This window comes from Mirounga angustirostris, unplaced genomic scaffold (genome assembly GCF_029215605.1).
Source record: "Mirounga angustirostris isolate CCGP_5_RB_7025 unplaced genomic scaffold, mMirAng1.0.hap1 SCAF_6, whole genome shotgun sequence".
In the NCBI taxonomy this organism is placed as follows: Eukaryota; Metazoa; Chordata; class Mammalia; order Carnivora; family Phocidae; genus Mirounga; species Mirounga angustirostris.
Window position 1 is genome coordinate 13,596,892 of NW_026991714.1, and position 19,543 is coordinate 13,616,434.

The 19,543-nt window shown below is 45.3% G+C and overlaps 1 protein-coding gene across 5 annotated transcripts in view; it reads right to left on the reverse strand.

Annotated features, from left to right (window-relative positions):
• The window catches only part of TGFB2 (transforming growth factor beta 2), an 84,144-nt gene that overhangs the window by 52,102 nt on the left and 12,499 nt on the right, over positions 1 to 19,543 (reverse strand). For 4 of the 5 annotated variants that reach the window (XR_010412191.1, XM_045876881.3, XM_045876879.3 and 1 more), the window contains exon 2: positions 16,434 to 16,517. The exons of the other annotated variant lie outside the window; for it this stretch is intronic. Coding sequence is in view for 3 of the 4 variants with exons in the window: in XM_045876881.3 (XP_045732837.1) it covers positions 16,434 to 16,517 (84 nt within the window). In the remaining variant the exon portion in view is untranslated. The remainder of the gene's footprint in view (positions 1 to 16,433; positions 16,518 to 19,543) is intronic. 5 annotated transcript variants of the gene reach the window in all.

Here is a 19,543-nt window from a genome sequence, read left to right on the forward strand (position 1 = left end):
CAGACGACACACAATCCTGTTCATAATGCATAATGGAGTATCTAACTTACTTGCTTTTCTCAGCTTCTCAAATATCCCACATACCTGCAATGCTTTTCCATCTCAGGTTATTCTAACACACACAGCGATGTTGATTATCTAACGAGAAAGATTGTAACTTTGAATCCTATAAACTAATGAATGACAAGATACAGTCATTAAAAATAAGTACCCGGGCGCCTGGGTGGTTCAGTTGGTTAAGCGACTGCCCTCAGCTCAGGTCATGATCCTGGAGTCCCAGGATCGAGTCCCAGGATCGAGTCCCCGCATCGGGCTCCCTGCTCGGCAGGGAGCCTGCTTCTCCCTCTGACCCTCCCCCCTCTCATGTGTTCTCTCTCTCTCATTCTCTCTGTCTCAAATAAATAAACAAAATCTTTAAAAAAAAAAAAAAAGTACCCAATGATATTTAATCCCTTTTTTCTTTTTTTTTTTTTAAAATGAATTAAGATGTTCTGGAAGCAGGGGGGTGGGGGGACTCCAGTGAAGTACTTTATATTATTTAAATAAACTTTCTCTAGATCTCATCTCTACAGAACTATCACACCACCACAAAATCCACCATGTGTGACAAAAACTCTGTGATGACAAAATGAGGGAAAGGGTGGAGGGTAGGCATTCTTGGTCATTTCACAATGTTCGGGAGGCTCCAGAATGTGGTACTTTTTCATCAGTATGTGTTGACTCTCTACCTTTTTAGGTGGGGAAATCCAAAGGCAACATTTCTTACTTGAAAATGCCTTTCATGGAAGGTTCTTCAGAAGCTTGTGGTTAATTTTGTTGCAATTTCTAACTCCTTGAAATCTGACTCATGGAACAGATCATCAAATTTTGTGAGTCCTCTGACACGTCGTTTTGTTAAAATTCTTCAGTAAAAAAACTCCCAAGCATCATAGCTAAAGGGATGAGCGGTTTATGCAAGGAACTCTGAGTTGCCTACAAGGCCTATAGGAGCCGGTGACTCCCCTTTCCCCAAGCCCACCTGCTTTCCCATCAAAAAGAAAAGGGCCCTCCAAAGGACAAAATTAACACTCTTGTTAGTGCATTTCAAAACGTTCTTGTGTTTTTCTTAATGTAGATTTATATTTACAATAAATGAATACGTTTTTCAAAAAGACACATGCTTTCCAGCCTTGCATTTTGGAACCTCCTAAAGATCACTTACAAATCCCAGGAGGATTATACATTGAAAAAACAGGGATTTCAGATGCTGTCTAAATGTGGATTCATTTGTGCTCATGGTGTTCCAATTAAACCTCTGTTTACACCATAAATCCAGTTCTGCAGCTTTCCTGTAATATCCAAGGGCAGAACCCAAAAGTTTAAGACTGTCATAGTTTTCTCTTCTCCTGGTTGAGACTTGCCTTTCCTTTTGCCTTTCACGCTTCCCTGTAACCCTTCTTTATCATCTAATGTTTCATTTAAAAACCCACTTATTTCTAAGACTCGAAAAGCAGTTTACAGTAGGTTTGTGTCATAGAACCACCTCCTCAGCCCCACAAACATTTCTTTTCAAAAACTGAGTGAGTGACCAAAAGAGAAACCCATAACCATACGAGCTCCCCAGGGGACTAGCGGTAGCCTTTGCAAATGGTCTCAGCCCCTCTGGGGAGCAGGGCTTGGTAACTCTAGTCCTTGCTTCCCTGATCCTGACTCCTTTACCACTGGCTGTTTCACTGCAGACAAGTTCCTCTACCCTCTTCTGCTTTTCGATCTCAAATGATGGATTCACTTTCCTGTGTCCAGATGTTCAGCAGGACACAGTGGTACAGGACGCCAGTAAAGGAAAAAAAAAAAATCTGAATTTCCGCACAGAAAAGAACCTGACTCCCTACTTGAATTTGGCAGTGAAACCAGGTGCTTCCAGCCAGTCCCCGTATGAGCCCTGCAACAGCAAAGCACCTTGAGGAATCGGTGTCCCTTCTTAAATCTCAATGTGTGTCTCTGAGCACCCTTTCTCTGTGCCGGGGGTGATGGTTCTTCCACCGACAACACTCACCAGTGTTTAGTTCATACCTTTGCTTTTATAATTTTCCGTCCTCAGCTAAAAATATTTCTTTTTGAGTGAGATTCAACCAAAGCATAATCCCCCAGAGCAACAGATGCGGTGGTGGAATAGAGGCTCTTGCAAGAGGCCTCGGGGCAAGAAGCCTCTTCTGTTTATATTTCCAGCCTCATTGGAAGACAGCCCCGAGCACCTCGGAGTGGGGTGTGTGGGGGGGGGGTGCTGTTCCCAGTGCGATGGCTTAATTTACACACAAACATTGACCGCCCTCCCTCCCCTGCCAATTACAGCTCCGTTGGGGGCTCTAATGGCAGCCCCCATCTGGTAAAGGCAGAAAGAACTAGAGTCAGCTTTCTCCATCTCCTTTTGCCGACCTTGGGGATCTTGTCACCATTTACTCATCAGATGAAGTGATAACGAAACTATAGCCAGGGACATTATCCATGTACTTCTCTGGCAACTGTTGCTGTCTTCAATTTGAGAATAATGCTCCCCTGCTCCAGCCTGCAACTCCCCACTGGTGCACACATGAACCCCCCCCCCCCCACGCACACAAGCGCGCACATGCACACGCACGCCTAATAACAGTATCTCATTTACTAGCTCTGTTTACTGACATATCGACTAGCTCTGTACAGTATGGGCTGTCTGGAGCTCTGCCTCAAGCCCCTTCTCTTTCAGGAACATCGCAGAGAGCTGTGCTTGCCCAGAGCCTTAGGGTTTGGTTTTGTTTGGAATCGCATGAAGCCTCCTGCTTTAGCACAGAGCGACGTCAGGGCTGGGATTCAGCGGCCCGCCGGCCGTCGGCTCCCGGCTCTGCCACTGGAAAGCCGGCCTCGGGGGAAAAGCTCTTTCCCTGGTGAGGCCTCAGTTTCCTCGTTCGTAAGATGTGACTAGCACCCGCAGGGCAGGGTGGTTGCGAGGGTCAGAGGAAGTGAGAGTCAACAGAGGAGACGGGGAGCACTCTGGCTGCGTGACCCCACTCGGCCGCTCCCCTCCCTCGCCCTAGACCAGTCTCACTCAAGTAAAACTACAGACAGACCTTGGAACAGAACCTGGGGAAATCCACTTAAGCCTTGGAACCGCGCTTTCCCCATCTGTAAAATGGAGATGACACAGCGTCTCCCTCCGAGAGGCGGGAGGGTAACAGGGGGTGGTGAAGGCGAGAGCTTTGAGCACCACGCCTGGCGCAGGCCAAGCACCCCAACATGCTGGCCACTGTTACTTCCTCCTGGATCCCAAGTTGCCAGCTAAAGGGCTGTTTCTGGCAAATGTTTGTTCACCTTCCCAGCTACCTACTCATTCAGAGATTCCTCTGAACACTGAGCTCCCTTCCCGGCGGCCCGCCCCACCCCCACTCTGCTCAGCTCTGCTCTTCATCTCCAGATGAAGCAAAAATCTGGTAAATATTACACTTACAAGGTAACAGGTCTGGAATGCTTGGCATCTCAGGCGGAGTGCAATTGCTTCTTGGCACCCAGACACATATAGGCTACAGCCCAGGGCCAAACTACATTTGGCTGCTTTGTGCAATTCAAATAAAGATATTAAAAATCCTCCAAGTCTATAAACATTTGTACTGTTTGCTAATCAAAGGGGATCTCAGAACTTGGCATGCTGATGGCTCTTTTCTGTTTAGAATCTAAGGAGTGCTGCGTATATATGCGTACCACAAAGGTTTCTAATCTATGTAAATGATTTATATGTTTTAGGCCAGGTGGACTCTCCTTGCAGAGTGGACTGCCTCTCCCCAAACAAACAGACCTAAGCAATTTTCATTCCGGAGTCTGTGTCTGTCTCGATGCTGCTTTTATGTCACCGGGACCGGTGACTGACCTGAGCTTCCAATGAAGGGGGGTGACAGCTATGGTGGGAATGTGTCCTGGCTCTACCTCTTAATAGCTATGGATCTTGGGCAAGCTATTTAATCTCTCTCTGTGCCTTGATTTCCTCATATGTGAAATAAAGACAATAGTAATACCTATCCATTATTGCCAGGATCAAATGAACCAATGTCTCTGAAGTGCTAAGAAAAGTCCCTGGAGCCTAAGAAGCACCACACCAGTATAAGTAATAAATATTATTGTTCTTATGGACCAAATACCAAGTGTAAATAAAAGACAGTAGATGCAGCTCCTTAGCAAAGGGTAACTTGTTCCTGTGGTAGAAGAAGCTAAATGCAATTGGACTTACTTAGGCCCACCTTTCTCCACGAACTCACAGCAAGGAGAGAGGAACGTGGTGAAATTAGATTATCTCGCAGCCAGTGATTTAAATGTGGACTTCGCCAATTCAGATGTCAGGACTGAACTTCCTTCGGTCATAAGAACAGGAAAAAAATACCATTTTCAATTGGCTTCCTCTTATCTTCCAGAGAGCTCACTTCAGACCTTTTCAATGAAACCCCCTCCCATGGGCACCTGGGTGGCTCAGTTAGTTAAGCGACTGCCTTGAGCTCAGGTCACGATCCTGGAGTCCCGGGATCGAGTCCAGAATCGGGCTCCCTGCTCAGCAGGGAGTCTGCTTCTCCCTCTGACCCTCCCCCCTCTCATGTGTGCTCTCTATCTCTTTCTCATTCTCGCTCTCTCAAATAAATAAATAAATAAAAGCTTTAAAAAAAAAAAGAAACCCCTCCCAGACTGCCCCCTCCACCCCTCCCTGAGCATCCACAACTCTCGCTGTTCCCTCAGGTCCCTTCTGGGTCAGAAAAAGAAGGAAAAAGCACTACAACATACATAATGAATTAGAATTAAGGAGATGGTGGCTAGCGGTGGGGGGACACGGGGGGGTGTTCATCTCAGGATTCCCTTTACAGAAGGTACAGGAAGAAGCCAGTCATAGCAGTGAGAGAGACGGAAAGAATTTTTATAAAGTAAGACCCTCTGGGGCCTCAGACTGCATCCTTTGGAGGCATCTACCTTGCATCCCTGAGGACCTGGGGCAGAATCTCTCCCTGGCCACGGCCACTCAGTGTACAAGACAGGACTGGGGGCTTCCCCGGGGGTCGGCACGGGCAAGCTATGCCACAAAGGGGCAGGCACCCAGCACCCGAACAGGACTTCTGTTCTCTGTACTTGAGAAGCGTAAGTCTCTCTCAATATAAAGTATATGAAGGGGAGGAGCCCTGAATTGAATGAATCACAGTGCTGATTTGGGGGTGGGGTTGGTGGGGAGGGATGTCCTTGTGGTTAACCACATTTTACTGGGGTTTTTATTGATTGCAGTTGTATTGAAAGAGACATGACTCAGACATACCATATCCCCAAGCCACGTATAGCACTGGGTCCTAATGGAATTTCAGTGTAGGAGAATGTCACAAACTGTACTATGAAACGTGAAAAGCTTTGCTATCAACATAGACATCATTTGCTTCCGTCCTTTAGCAGCTCAAGAATAGGCTGATTTTTTCTATTTCCCTTTTCACTGGAAGGCCGTGGTCATTCACAGCTCAGGTACACACACTGTTCTGTGTACGTTATGGAGCGCATCTCTTATACGGTGGTTTTGTTAACCAACCGCCTTGCCTTGGTCTCCCATTGTCCCTTGCTTATAAATATCATTCGACAATTTTCTATGCTTCTCCTTTGTACAGTGTTGTTAGTTTACAAATTTGTCTCCACAAGTAGGCTGTAAGCTACTTGAGGGCAGGCATTATATAACCATAACAATAAAACAATTACAACAACAAAAGTAATATGACCTGTTTTGAGGGGCGTAGCATCTATCCTGTACCCACCAGGATTATCCCATTTTGGTGGAAGATAAAAAACTGAGGCTTAAAGAGGAAACATGGCCAACCCCACAAATGGAACTAGAAATCGTGCCACCTCGACTATACCCAGGCTGTGTGATCCCAGCACCTTTCTCTGGGCCGTCTGCACTGCTTCTTCCAGGCAGGGACCCCCCATCCCTACTTAGCTCATCTCTTATCCACTTGTGTGGTTCAGACACCACACCCCAGAGCCAATATATGCTCAGTAAATATTTACTGAATTAAACTGAATAAAATAAAAATTTCCACATCAGTATTTCCAGGGACAAGCCAGGCAGGGACTAAAGAGACAAAACAGGGGAGGCAGAGAGACCCACTTAGTTGCAGTAATAGTTACTAACACACGTAGTCCTTTTTAGGCCAGTTCTCAGAGTTTCAAGCCCTCCAGAGAAGACAAAGAATGTCATTCTGCCTTACACTCTTCCATCGATTTTTAAACAATATCTCCAGTATTATTTCCTCTTACAAAAATCGGTAGCACTTTTTAAATGTTTTCCTACACTTTAAAAAAAAAACACGTCACTTGCTTTTCTCAATGTATGGAAATTTGATATTAAAAACATGGGCCAGAATTTCTGGTTTCCCTGTAATTCTCTGTATACAAAAGCTAGAAAGTTAAAGACTTCACCGATCACCCTGAAATGAATGAATGGATGGATGGATGATGGTTTATTTAGCCCCTACCATGTGCCAAGCATTTGTATGTACTAATTTCTTTTTTGGAAAGGACTATTAAGCAGGAGATTTTTTTTTTTAAATCAGTTCTCATTTTTGTTTTAAAGATTTTATTTATTTACTTGACAGAGAGCGATAGAGTGCAAGCATGAGAGGGGGCGAGGGGAGGGGCAGAGGGAGAGGGAGAAGCAGACTCCCCGCTGAGCAAGGAGGTGGGGCTCCATCCCAGGACCCTGAGATCTGTGGCCTGAGCAGAAGGCAGATAGTTAACCAACTGAGCCACCCAAGTGCCCCTAATTAGTTCTCAACTTAGAGACAAGAAAGATGAGGTTCAGGGAAGGTAGCTGACTTGCCCCGTGTTACAGTCAGGATTTTATCCTGGGCTCCTTTAGGCAAAGCCTGTATTTTCTTTCTATTATATCATAGACTGAGTGTCACACTCCAGAGTCATCTTTGGCTCATGCGTGAGTCACTTTCTTGGCTTATCAACAGTAGGTTAGGATCAAAAAACCAAAGGCTGACATCTTCACAACTTTAAAGGAAGGGACCACCGTCTGTTATAACAAAGCAAAAGAAACAGAGAGGCCCATTATATGAACCCGTCTGTCTAGACAGATGACTAAACAGGGGTCCCTCCAGGGTTAGACTTGAATTTCCTCCGTTCAGCCTGTTGGATATTTAGCAATAAAAGAAAAAAAAAAAGAAAGAAAGCAAAAAAAAAAAAACCTGCTTAAAGGCTTTAGCGCTGATGCAACCCTCCTATACTACCTGAGAGTAGTTTCAAAGTCGTTCCAGTGCAGCCTGCATGTGTTAAAGTCTCAAGCAGAAATCAGATTGAGACAAGAAGAGCCCTAAAATACTTGTGCAGTCTGGCTGAAGACCTAAGAACACACGCCTAACTGTCCCCTTCTAACTGCAGAACTCACAGACGGAGCAGGGAGCAATCCAGGTGTCCCTGTAGGACTCTCCGTGGCCAGACTGCACCAAAGTGGAACTTCTCTTTCCCACGGGCTGGCAAGTAGCTTCCCTTCCTGCTCCTCATGTGCCCGGGGGACTCTGCACTTTTTCTAACTTTATGAAAAATGCTACTTCCAGCAAAGAAAAAGTCAGGATCCTTTCATCAAGGCTAAGAGAGATAAGCAGAGGCTGGTGACGTGGGGTTTTTTGAAAGCCTATTAATATTGCTATGTTTTGTGTACAGAAAGGTCTCCCAGGTAGGCAATTAGGAGTTGGCGAACAGACAAGGTGGCCCCAGGCAGAAACTGGGAGCTTACCAATTAACTAAGACCTTTCTCAGTTCCCAAGAAATCCTTAGCAACATGCAAGGCACTATTTCGATCGTGGCCCATATTTGCAAAATTCATTCACTCCCTCACTTAACAAATATTTACCGGGTGCCTCGATCTGCAACATTCTTTCATATATATGGGGATAGACAGGACTGCCAGGAACGGGCGGGTGGAATTTTTAGGGCCTTAGCCTGGGACCATTCTGGACTTTTAACAGGCATTAAAGGATTAATGCAGTAGTTGGAGTAAGTACTCAGATTTACCAGCCTGCAGAAAAACAAACAACAAACAACAAAAAGGTTGTTCCTATCCAGGGAACAAAATGAGAAACACCCGGATTTTGTATTACACGCTCCAGTGATTACAGTCTGAACAAGAGAATAAACTGCAAGGAGGCACCACGCTTCGTGTCAGTTCACATAAGAAGAAACCATTTCTATTCCTCAAATGGGGAATACAGAACACAGACGAGCTAAACTCAGAAGTCTCCGCCTCATTCCCACATCCACGTGCAAGCCCTTGGGCTCTGCTGCCTGCCTTGAACTTTCCTAGGTTTTGGGAAGCGAAATACTCTATTTAAGGGAAAAAAAAGAAAGACATCCAAACATATCAATTTCTCTTTTTTCATAATAGAATGATTTCCTAATAATACACATACATATTATTCTCAGTGATTTCTCCTTTTCTGATATCTCATCCCTTCATCCAAAATTTCATATTTAAGTTTATCGTCTTAGGGGTCCAACTGGTAGGATGAGCTCTGAAGTCAGATAGACTTCAAGTTCAAGTTCTGGCTCTGCTACTTATGAGCTACATGACCATGGGGAAATTACATGATGTCTGTAAGCCTCGGTTTCCTTATCTATGAAACCGTGATTAATAATTACATTTCTCTTATAAGATTAATATAGAGATTAACACAGTGTCTAATGTAACTATTCAATAACTGACAGCTAGCGTTATCTGTATTTTTAAATTTATTATTACTGAAGACAGAATCCACCCTCTCTCCCAACATCCCCACTCAAATATATACCTTTTCTTCATACAGAAGTTTGCTCATATTATAACAAAGATAGCTGGACAGAAAATCATAGTTTTAACAAAAGCTATGGAAACCCCCAAAACAGAGCTTCTCAACTCGAGCCGAACATTAGAATCACCTAGGGCTTTTTTGAAAACCAAAGATGCCGCACCACGCCCTGCCCCCCCACCGCCCCCTACCAACTAAGTCGAAATTCTGGAGGTGGCCCCCAGCACATTAAGTGCCCCCCCAAGGCGGCTCGACGCACGGTGAGGTTGAGAATCCCGGCACTAGAGCCTACGGACCATGTCGCGGGTGGTCCCCTGCTTCCAATAAGGGGTCTGAGCGCGGCGGTATCTGCAGCCCAAGTCCAAGTCCCTGCCGTCACGCCAGTGTACCTGGAGGTAAGCTATTCTTGGTGCTTCCCCTGATTCGCTTCTGAAAAGTCTCTCTCCCTAACACTTACACTCAAGTCAACAAGTCCTGAAGCCTCCGTGGCCGCAGTCCCACGGGGAGCTGCCCTCCTGCTCTCTTGAATGTGGGCAGTGGACGAGGTAAGTAGCAGCCTTGGGAAAACAAGCAACACAGACCAGGAAAACAGAGAGGCCAGCCTTGCTGCCGCACGAACACAGAGTCAGCTCCACTTCAGAGCAAAGGTCCGATCCAACTGCATATTAGAAAAACGTGGTCTGACCATTTAGATTTCAGAGGATCCAAAACCAATTTTGACTCCAGTCGGTGGACAAAGTTCACATTCAGCAAAACAGCTCCAGCAGTTGCATCATGCACACAGCAGGGCGATTCAGAAACACAGATGTCCGGCCATGTGCAAAACAATGCTTTCATTTTTGCTGCTCTTTCCCACCACTGACCTCAAGGGCAGGATGAAAAAGCTCAGCATCGGCAGCTACGAAGGGTACTAAGGAGAGGCCGTGGAAATGACTAGGAGCTTGCGAGCCTAAGTCACCGAGCCCAGTCAGGAGCCATGGGCACGGATGGGTGGCCGTCACTTTGTTGACAGTCCCACTGGAGATGCCCCATGCCAGCAGGGTTTCTCTCCATTTGCTCAACTGAACACAGCAGGAAGGAGCATGAGTCTATGCAGCCTACGGGGTAGGTCATTGTCAGGAGACCAAGGTTCAGGTTAGACAGGATTCTAGGGAACCACGTGGCACGTGATGTTTAGATTGTTAAACTGGCATCGAACTCACACAAGAGAGAGAAGAAATGGGAGATGCATGCTCCCTCCAGCAAACGGTGAAGCATCTGCAGACTTCTACTCTCCTGGAACTTAGCCTTCCTGGGGACAACATCTATCAGATAGGGCTGGGCATGTCAGGACTGTGGGGACCATCTGAGACCCTACTAAGGCTAAGGGATGTCACTACATGTCCGGGGGGTAAGCCTGAGTTTCAGAGTGTCCCTGACATACATAAATTTCACATAACACATCAGGACTTCCTTCAGAAACCCCATACTACCAACTGTGCCATTTACACCAGATACATTTGTCTCTCTCGGAGGAACCAGTCAAATATAAAAATGGAGAAAGACATTTATGTCTGTTATAAAGTCAACCTACTAATTATTTAGTAAATATCCATTATAAAGCTCCCCATAATTCCATAGACAAAGAAACAGAGTGGATCCAAGCATGTCAAACACACAATATAGAAAGTTTTTAACATGAATGAAATCTTTCTCCCTTCCCCAACTCCACCACCTACACTGTGGTAAACTGTATCATCTGTTCAAAATGTCTGTCCCTCTCTCCCGGGCCCATTGCCACCTGAACCCCCACCTTTGCTCTCCCTTCTTGTCCTATTGAAACCAGGTGTGGCCAATGGAATGTGGGCAGGAAAAACTGTCCCATCTCATGGTCTGGCCATGAGATCCGCATGCCCGGGCTAGAGGCTGCTCCTTTACCTGGGTCCCAGAATGAGGATGACATGGAACAAAGCCACGGCCAACCCACAAACCCATATGATATGAGTGAGAGATTAATTTTGTGGCATGCCATCGAGAGGAAGAAAAAAGCTCTAGATAGTGACCTTGAGCTTGTAAAATAATGCCATATTCCACAGAGTCCCATTACACCACAGCACTGCACAGAATGATGGATTTTACATGCAACAGACAAATTATGTCTTCTGAATGTATCCACTCTGAATAACAAATACTCTGTATAAAGATCTTACCCTCCAACCTCAGTATTTTAGAGTGGGTCTCCTGAAGGAACACATCAATTTTTTCAAAGACCACACCAAGTGCTTCTGCTGTTTCATGATTCATCAAGATGGTAGTCATGCAAGCTCGGAGAGGAAGGAAACAATGCGAAGGACAAATCTTTCCTTTCAGAAGCGTAAGCAGCTTCCTCTGGCTGCTTGAGGGCTGCGCAACTGCAATTGCAAAGGTTGTTTTTCAAGCAGCAGATATCACCTCCCCCAGGAAGGCCTCCTTCACCTCTCCGGGACAAGTACAGCAATTCTTCCAACCTGTCAGGACTCTTATTTAGAATCAACCACACGGTATTGGCTTTTTTGGTTTTGGTTGGTTGGTTTGGTCTGCCTGACTTCCTCGCTCAGCTGCAGGCTCCCTGAAGACAGGGTCTGCACTATATTCCTCCATCTATCAAGTGACCTAGCACGACACCTGGCACACAGTAGACTCGATAGATATTTCTTGTACAGATGAAGGAAGGACTAAAATCCACATTCCAGTCTTCCTGTTCAAAACTTAAAAGTTAGAAAGCAAACTCGGGTCCAACGGAAATGCTTCTTGACGAATAAGAGACATAGTTTTACAAATTCCCTGGCTTCTGACCTCATTTCAAAGCTTAGGCAAAGGCACTAGGCACATCTGGACAGATCCAAATACTCTTTGAAGCCTGACTTTCTAGTTTCCACCGGGAAAGGTAGTCTGTCATTCTCCTAGGCCAACACATGGCCACCAATGAGCTTAGGGGCACGTGTCCCTGCCCACCAAGTCACAGATGCTGTGAGGAGGCCTTACAGCAAGCACACCTGTCACACAAAACACAGATAGCTCCTTTCTAGAAAGGAAAGGGGGCGAGTTGACAATAACTCAGGAATATTAATTTTAAAAAATTTCCAAAACCATATTCTACATACAGAACCCACTGAAGCTTTCCTATCAAATTACTACCAAGAAAGAACTCAGCACTATTGGAAATTCTTGAGAGAGTGAAGTTTCACCTGGAAAGGCAGCTGCAGAACGCATTACAAAGACCTTCTCACTGGACTTCACGCTCCGCCGTTAGTCACCCTGTGTACTCTTCTCACCTTAACAGCTACCAGAACAACCTTGACTAAACCCACCCTTCTCCCTATTTTATTCAGGGGAAAAGCCACAGACTTTATGTTGGCCCACAAGGTGCTACCTGACGTGTCCGACATGATCTCTCTCTAATCTCAGCTCCTAGGACACTTCTGATAATCCTTGAACATGTCAGCAGCAGTACCAGCTGTACCCTGGGCCGAAAATGTTCTTTTCCAGAGAGCCCCAGGCTCCTCTATGACCTCCTTCAAGCCTCTGCTTTGATGCCACTCTCTTCCTGCACCCTCCCAGGCCCCACTTCTTCGGAATTGCAACTCACCTCGCCATCTCCCAACCCTGCTCTATGTTTTCCCCTCTAATATTTTCAACTTCCGCCATCCTTATTTAATTTTTTAAATGAATGATTTATCTTCCCCCGATGCATGGACCTCTCTGAGGACCAAGTGTTTTGCTGTTTTATTCACTGATGGAATCACTGGTGCCTAGACAACCAGTAAATACCGCTGAATGAACGAACGTATCCTAAGAACAACCTGTTTTCACCTGCGTCCTCCCACAATCTCTGCATGCATTTGACATTTATCTTAAAGTTGTACCTATATTTGTAATTAATGTAGAGATCTTGTCATTAAAGGCTTTTTGGAAAGTAGAATTGACACCACCCATCCTTCTTTTCATACGTCAATAGCCAAGTGGGATGGTTAGTGATACAGACCACGAAGAACTGGATATTTCTCTAAATAGTCTGACAGCCCCCAAATCCTACAGTAGATATAGAATATCCATACTGTGGGGCTGGATTCAAAATACTCATGGTTCCAAAATAACCAAAATAACATCAGAATAGCAGGTGGCACAGGATTGCACAAATGCCAAGTAATTTATCCTTAACTTTTCTTTTTAAAAGCTGATCAGATTTGCACCTGCTCTAATATATCTGGTTGAGAAAAACCTCACTTGGAAGCAGAAAACTGCTGTTACTCAAAGCTGAGTCTGGCTGAGAGAGTAGAGTTTACATTCCATTGTCGGCCATATCCTTACCCCGTGGAATGTCTGAGAACAGGCTTCAGGCCACAAAGAGGTCGGCAGTACTTCGACCAAACACAACCTCAGGGAATTAAAACCTTATACATCGACTTATACATTATATGTGTCACTCACACATCATACATTAGGTTTCAAAATCCCCTTCCCACTCACAGTGGCCCAGCTCAAGGCACCTGGGTGGAAGAATCCACTCCCAGGCATAATTTCCAAACTAGGCCTCCGTTACCCCATGTGACTAATTCGTTGGCTTACACACTCACTGCCCCCTCTGTGGTGAACAGAGAGCAGGGCAGATGTGTGATCCTGCAGACAACAGGTCTACCTAGGGAAAGCATGGGACAAGACTCTTGTGCTGTGGGTGAAGGGTCCCACCCTCGCAGAACCAGCTGATCACACAGAGGCCCTGCTTCATCTGAATCCTTCCATGCTGGAGGGCTGTGGGTAAACAGACCTGCATCATCACAGCATCCACTGCCTTGAGCGGCCGCAGACTCCAGTAAGGTCAGAATAACCATGTGGAGCCCGCTTACAGGTACATAAGCATCAGCTCCACCCACCCCGGCCATTCGGACTCTGCAGCTCTGGGCCGGGCCGGGGAATCTGCTCTGTAGGACACCTCGGGAGACGCACATGCAGGCCACGCTTGGAGCAACAACGTCTCGCAACCTCCACAGAGCTCCTTCAAAGCCTCTCACTCAGTAAAGATGTAAAAAAAGACAAAACCCAAACCCCAGAACCGCCTGAATTTGCCTTCACAACTTTTAATCCATGCACTCACAGAGAGACTGTCTCAGTTGCTGATCTAGATTCTTAGGTCTCAGTAGGAAAAGCTTCAGGCAGGCTAACGTTATCTTAACCAAGAATGTGGGGGCTAATGAATTGAAAAAGAGAAAAATGATTCAGCAGCCACATGGGCTGTGCGGAACAAGGACCATTTCGTCCTCCAGGGGATTTCAGTGAAATCATGGGTGTCAGAACACAGAGTTATCAACTACACCCAGGTTAGAGAGTGAGAACAGCGAGAGGCGCCATGGGCCCTGGGCTCCCTCCAGCCGCTCCCAACATCTCCTTGGAATGGAGAGGCAGTTCACACAAGGTGACAGGGATGGCCCTCGAGCTGCTTGGCACAGGCCGGCCTGCACTTAACGAGTGCTCAGAATCACACTCAGCATGGAGAAATTCACCCTGACCCTGGACACTTGCCCCCTGGCATCCACTCACTTACATTTTTACTCAATTACTATTTCTAAGAACAGAGACAAAAAAAAAAAAAAAAAAAATGCAGAGCCCCACTGCTCAGCAGTCTTCCGTGGAAGGTCTGAAAGGGGTCCGGAGGGTCTTCCCACGGGCCTGGAGGCTGGGTGGGGTGGAGGAGCCCCGCGCTGTCCGGGAATCTCCGTGGATCTTGTACCCTCTCTCCCTTCCACACCCTCGGAGACACTCCTGATTTTCCCAGACTCACTAAGGAGCAGGGTGGGTTTCCAGTGTGTTTTCACCAAAGAAAGAAGGAGGCTTGCAGCAATGAAATGACCGAAAATAACCCCAAGCGAGGAGTGTCTGAGAGGAAAAACCACACAGAGAACCAGGGTAGCCCTCTCAACTTGTTTACTATGGGAAGAAAAGATGAAAAGGAAATTAATCCAAAGTAGTCACTGAGACAATTATAAAAATTAATGGGGTGGGATTGCCAAGGGAAGGCAAGAGGAAGGCCAGAAAATCTGGGGGCTCTGTGGTCTGGTGGCGGGCGTCGAGGCCAGACCTGAATTTGGATTCCGGCTCTGCCCCCGCCCTTCTCCCCCCCCCACCACCAACCTCCCCCCCGCCCCGCCCGCAAGTGTGCTATGACCAAAGACAAGGTATTTTCCTCTCCAAGCCACAGTTTCCTGACACGTGGGGATGGTCATCCCAGCCGTCCCCAACCCACCAACATGGGGAGGATCAGGACACTGTGTCTCTAAGTGCCAGGGACATAGGAGGGATTCAACAAATGTTTTCCTTCTCTTATTCCCTTCCCTTTTCTTTTCCAAAAAGCTAGTGGGAAAAACATCAGACAATTAAATCCTTGGTTTAGATAGTGAAATAAAATACAAATGTAGAGGTTGAAAACAAAATAGAATCTGTCTCACAAAAGGGGAATTTAAAAGCACGGATTAAACCTTTTACTCTTTATTCACATGGCAGCTTCTAGCCACTTTCGTACATGAAAATAAATGTATATTCTCAATAGAATCAGTTCTTTTTTGAGGAAACCCAGCTTAAACCACTGTAAATAAACTACTTCAATCCTTCATTCCTTGATTCCTAAGAAGCAAGGTTAGGCATGGTAAATTGCAGAGTACACTATACCAGTGAACCAGATATCTTCTAAGGTAATAAAAACATTTCTTTTGTCCGTATCTGGGACCTCTGCCCACACTTAGCATCAGTATAATGCAAACCTTCTTGGGGTCTCAAAAATGTGAGTGAACCAATGCCAGGATTGTGAGTCTATTTCATTTCTTCCTGAACATGGATCAGGGACAACTGGGCCCCTGTGTTCTTAAATATCAGGATCACCTGAGTCCTATTCTTTGCTGTGATCTCACTGCTTAGCATACAGTAGGCTCTCAACAAAAGCTGACTGAATTGATTAGTGTTCTAAACCAGAAAGCACTGAGACTTCAGTGCTCCTCAGCCTGACATGCAGCGCTAGCTCCAAAGGGTTTGCACTTGTGCTGAGGGTCAGGGCTCAGTGGCAAGCTCCCAGGGCCAGTCAGCCAAGACCTGACCCATGACAATCCATTCTCATGCCACCCAGGAATGACAATAGGAAGGTCACAAATAATGGCAACTCTCCCACAGGCCTCCCTCCAGGACTTCAAAGGAAAGAAAAGCTCCTTCGTCCCCTTCAGGTCAGTACAAGAAACATTAATTGAGCGACTACTGTATGCCAGGCATAAGAACATAGATATAAAAAAAGACACCCAAAAAGGACCCCTGATATTCTGGCCATACGGCTCAACCCTCCAGAGAGCATCATCCATAGGGGTCAGCAGATCCGTATTTCAGACCACTGTGTCACCCCTAGAGCACAGATCTCATGTACCCACAACCCATTCTTGCACATACGGCCATCAAATCATCATTTACGGACTAAAAATTGGGGGCACCTTTGTGACTGTTCAGCTACAAGGCTGCATGCCAGAATTCTCTTTGGCCTCTGACAAGTTCCCCCACCGGAGACAGACACTAAAGATGGACTTGATATCACCATGTCAAATGAGGTATAAAGCAGACAAGTGTACTCACCAAGGTACCCACAGAGCACCTGGGACTGTCTGGAGCACAAGCTGCCCACTGAGCCAGAGGGTGTTGTAACAACTGGGCAGACAGCTAGGAGTTTTAAAAAGCACAGTCATTAGCTATTTTACTGAGGCGATGCCTTGCACAGAGCTATACAAAGATTCAAAGTCGAAGAGGGCTCTCTGAATGTACTTATTCCCCCACACATAGAAGGTCCCCGCTACTCGGGGACCAAGGCTCTAGAAGGGAGTCTGGATTCTGTTCCCAGATCTATTGGCACCCCTTAACCACCAGGCAGGCTCCTGAATTCCGTTTTCCCTTTAACATGTTCTAGCGTCAAAATCACAATGTACAATTTATACATGGAAATGGTAAAATAAATACCGTGACTTCTGTCAAAGATGAACAGGAAAGGCCCTGACCTCCTTTGACAAAAGACAGCCTACCCGCTCTGAATAAAAATTAATGTTTCATTTGTTTGGCCTAGATTTCAGTTTCCTTAAAACCCCCATCTTCATTTCTAACCCGCACGTGAAAACTCCTTGAGTAAATCAAAAATACAAGTGTATCTTGGTTTGGTGCTGCTCAGCTACAGTTTAAAAATCTAGGGCTGCTCGGGATGGATTAAACATTCTCTTCCATGATGGTTATTACATCGTGAAATTTTGAACTTTCATTTCTTTAAAGTAACAGCAACGACATCTTGTATACCACCCGCCATATTCTTATAAAAGAAAATGTACCAAAAAATACCCTCAATGGAAGAGAAAACACTGCTAAGTGTTCTATCTGGGGTCGAGTCAATGACAAATATAGGATTTTTGCGTAAGAAGACGTAGGTTGAAACCCCTGCCCTGTCACTGGTTTCCTGTGAATCTCTGAACAAGTGGCTGGATTCACCCAAGCTTCAGTTTCTATACATGAAGCATACATCATGCTACCCCTGAGGGTTTTAGAAGATCACAAAGAGAGGATATATTTAAGAGATGGCAAATAAGAAGTGATCAAGGGATGTAATAATACTAGTTATATAACTTATTTGACAGATGAATCCCTGACTGGCTTCCAAGCCTGGGGTGAATATACTTCTTTCCTAGCTCCTTACATGGATTTAACATCCATGTCCCTGCCATTCGTCTAGGGCATGTCTTCCAGAAGGAGCCTGTCACTCTGCAAAGAGGACTTGAAAACTTCTTTTGACAAAAGACAAAAGGCCTTGTGGAATCCTCTCCCCATTTTTTTTTTTGGTCAGATTTGTACCTTTTATCTTTTGATTTGAAAATGGACAAGGAAGCCTTTTTCCATCCCCTGTAACTTACCGTCTCCAACATTCAGCCCACTAACAAGACCCCCGTGACATGCTTTCACACTTCCGTGGGACATGCCTCCTAGTCAGAACTCTGTGTCACTGGGATTATGGGGCACTGGAGGGCCCGCAGAGGCATGGACGAGGAAGGTTCCCTCAGAGCTTTCTGCAACATGCTGCTTTCATGTTGCCACCATATGCTGTTACCAGTTGCCATCTGCTCACATATGTTCTCACCAAGAAGCAACCATGTTGTTTATTTTTAGAGGCTCTCCACAGCCTTAACCCAGAGCAAATTCCCTCAAAGAACCAGTCAGCAAAGACAGGAAGCTACACTGGGTATAAACTGTTTGTCACAAGATTAGCAAGTCAAACAAAATCTTCTCATTCATATCTGACCTCTAACAAGAGATGCTGAAAGTTATCTTAAATAAAAATCTCCAAGAATGTAACCAGGGAAAGGCAGAATATGCAGAGGAAGTCGCTTGGTTAGCAATACTTTTTCTTCCAACTATGGCCCTGTGCGGGTTCTTGGGGGGATTTCACTCCTTTTCCTGGGAAACAGCACCTTCTTCAGGCCAGTGGATGTTGTGGTGCAGAGGAGTTCTAGTAACAGAATCCAGATCCCTGAAATTGCTCCAGGTCACCCAGGTCAAAGGAAGTGTGGGTGGGACCAGGGAGAGGTTACTACTGTCCTTTGCAGCTTCCAGCATGCAGTCCTCAAGTATGCCCCTTTGGTTTACTTTTACTATGCCATAAAGCTGCAGTATTAAAATCCTTTCTTTCCTTTTTTGTTTTGTTTGTTTGTTTTTAAGCAGGGTCAAAAAAGACAGGCCCTCTGGTGCTGACCCAGGGCCCCAGAAGTAGAGACCATGAATTGGGTGGAGTTATAAGTGATGCTACCAGTGATCCTTTAGGCCAAAGAAAGCAATCCTTAGTTTTTTCAAAAATCAATTTCAACAGTCTATAGGAGTCAAGTGGCATCGGGGTAGGAATACGCTTTCGTAGAGCCGTGAGGCTTTGGCAGATGTGAAATGCTTGATAAAATGTGAGAACTTACAAAAATCCAAGATAACTAGTTTTAGAGAAATAATCCTTTTTAGAAGTAATTGGGCATTCACTAACTGACCATGGAGGACGACCACTCACATAAGTCATAAGATAGAAATGGTCCTGCAATTAAAATTTTGCCTGGGTAACTTACAAATGTCTAAAAGACTATAATATTAACTATAAAAGTTCATTTTGCCTGGGATTACCCATCTAAGAAATAAAGCAACAAAACAAAACAAAAATTTAGTGTTTCCAAAGCGTCTTTCTGAACTCCTGCCTAAGAATCATCTGGCCTTCTCATCAAGGTGCAGGTTTCTGGGGCCCACCTGAAAACTACTGAATCATAACCTGGATAGAGGATACAAGACGAAGATTTGGGAATCTGCATTTATAATAAGCACTACCAGTGATATAGGGAATTCTTTTGCATGGTAAAATTTAAGAAATTTTGGTATAGGCTTTTGTTTGGTTATAGGCTACAGTTTCAAGAAGGTCTTTTATTAAGACGAAATCAGAGAGGGAGACAAACCATAAGAGACTCAGCTATAGGAAACAAACAGAGGGTAGCTGGAGGGGAGCTGGTGGGGGGATGGGATAACAGGGTGATGGGCATGAAGGAGAGCACTCGATGGAATGAGCGCTGGGTGTTATACGCAACTGATGAATCACTGAACTCTACCTCTGAAACTAATAAGACACTATATGCTAATTAATCTAATTTAAATAAAATAAAATAAAATTTTTTTTAAAAGGCCTT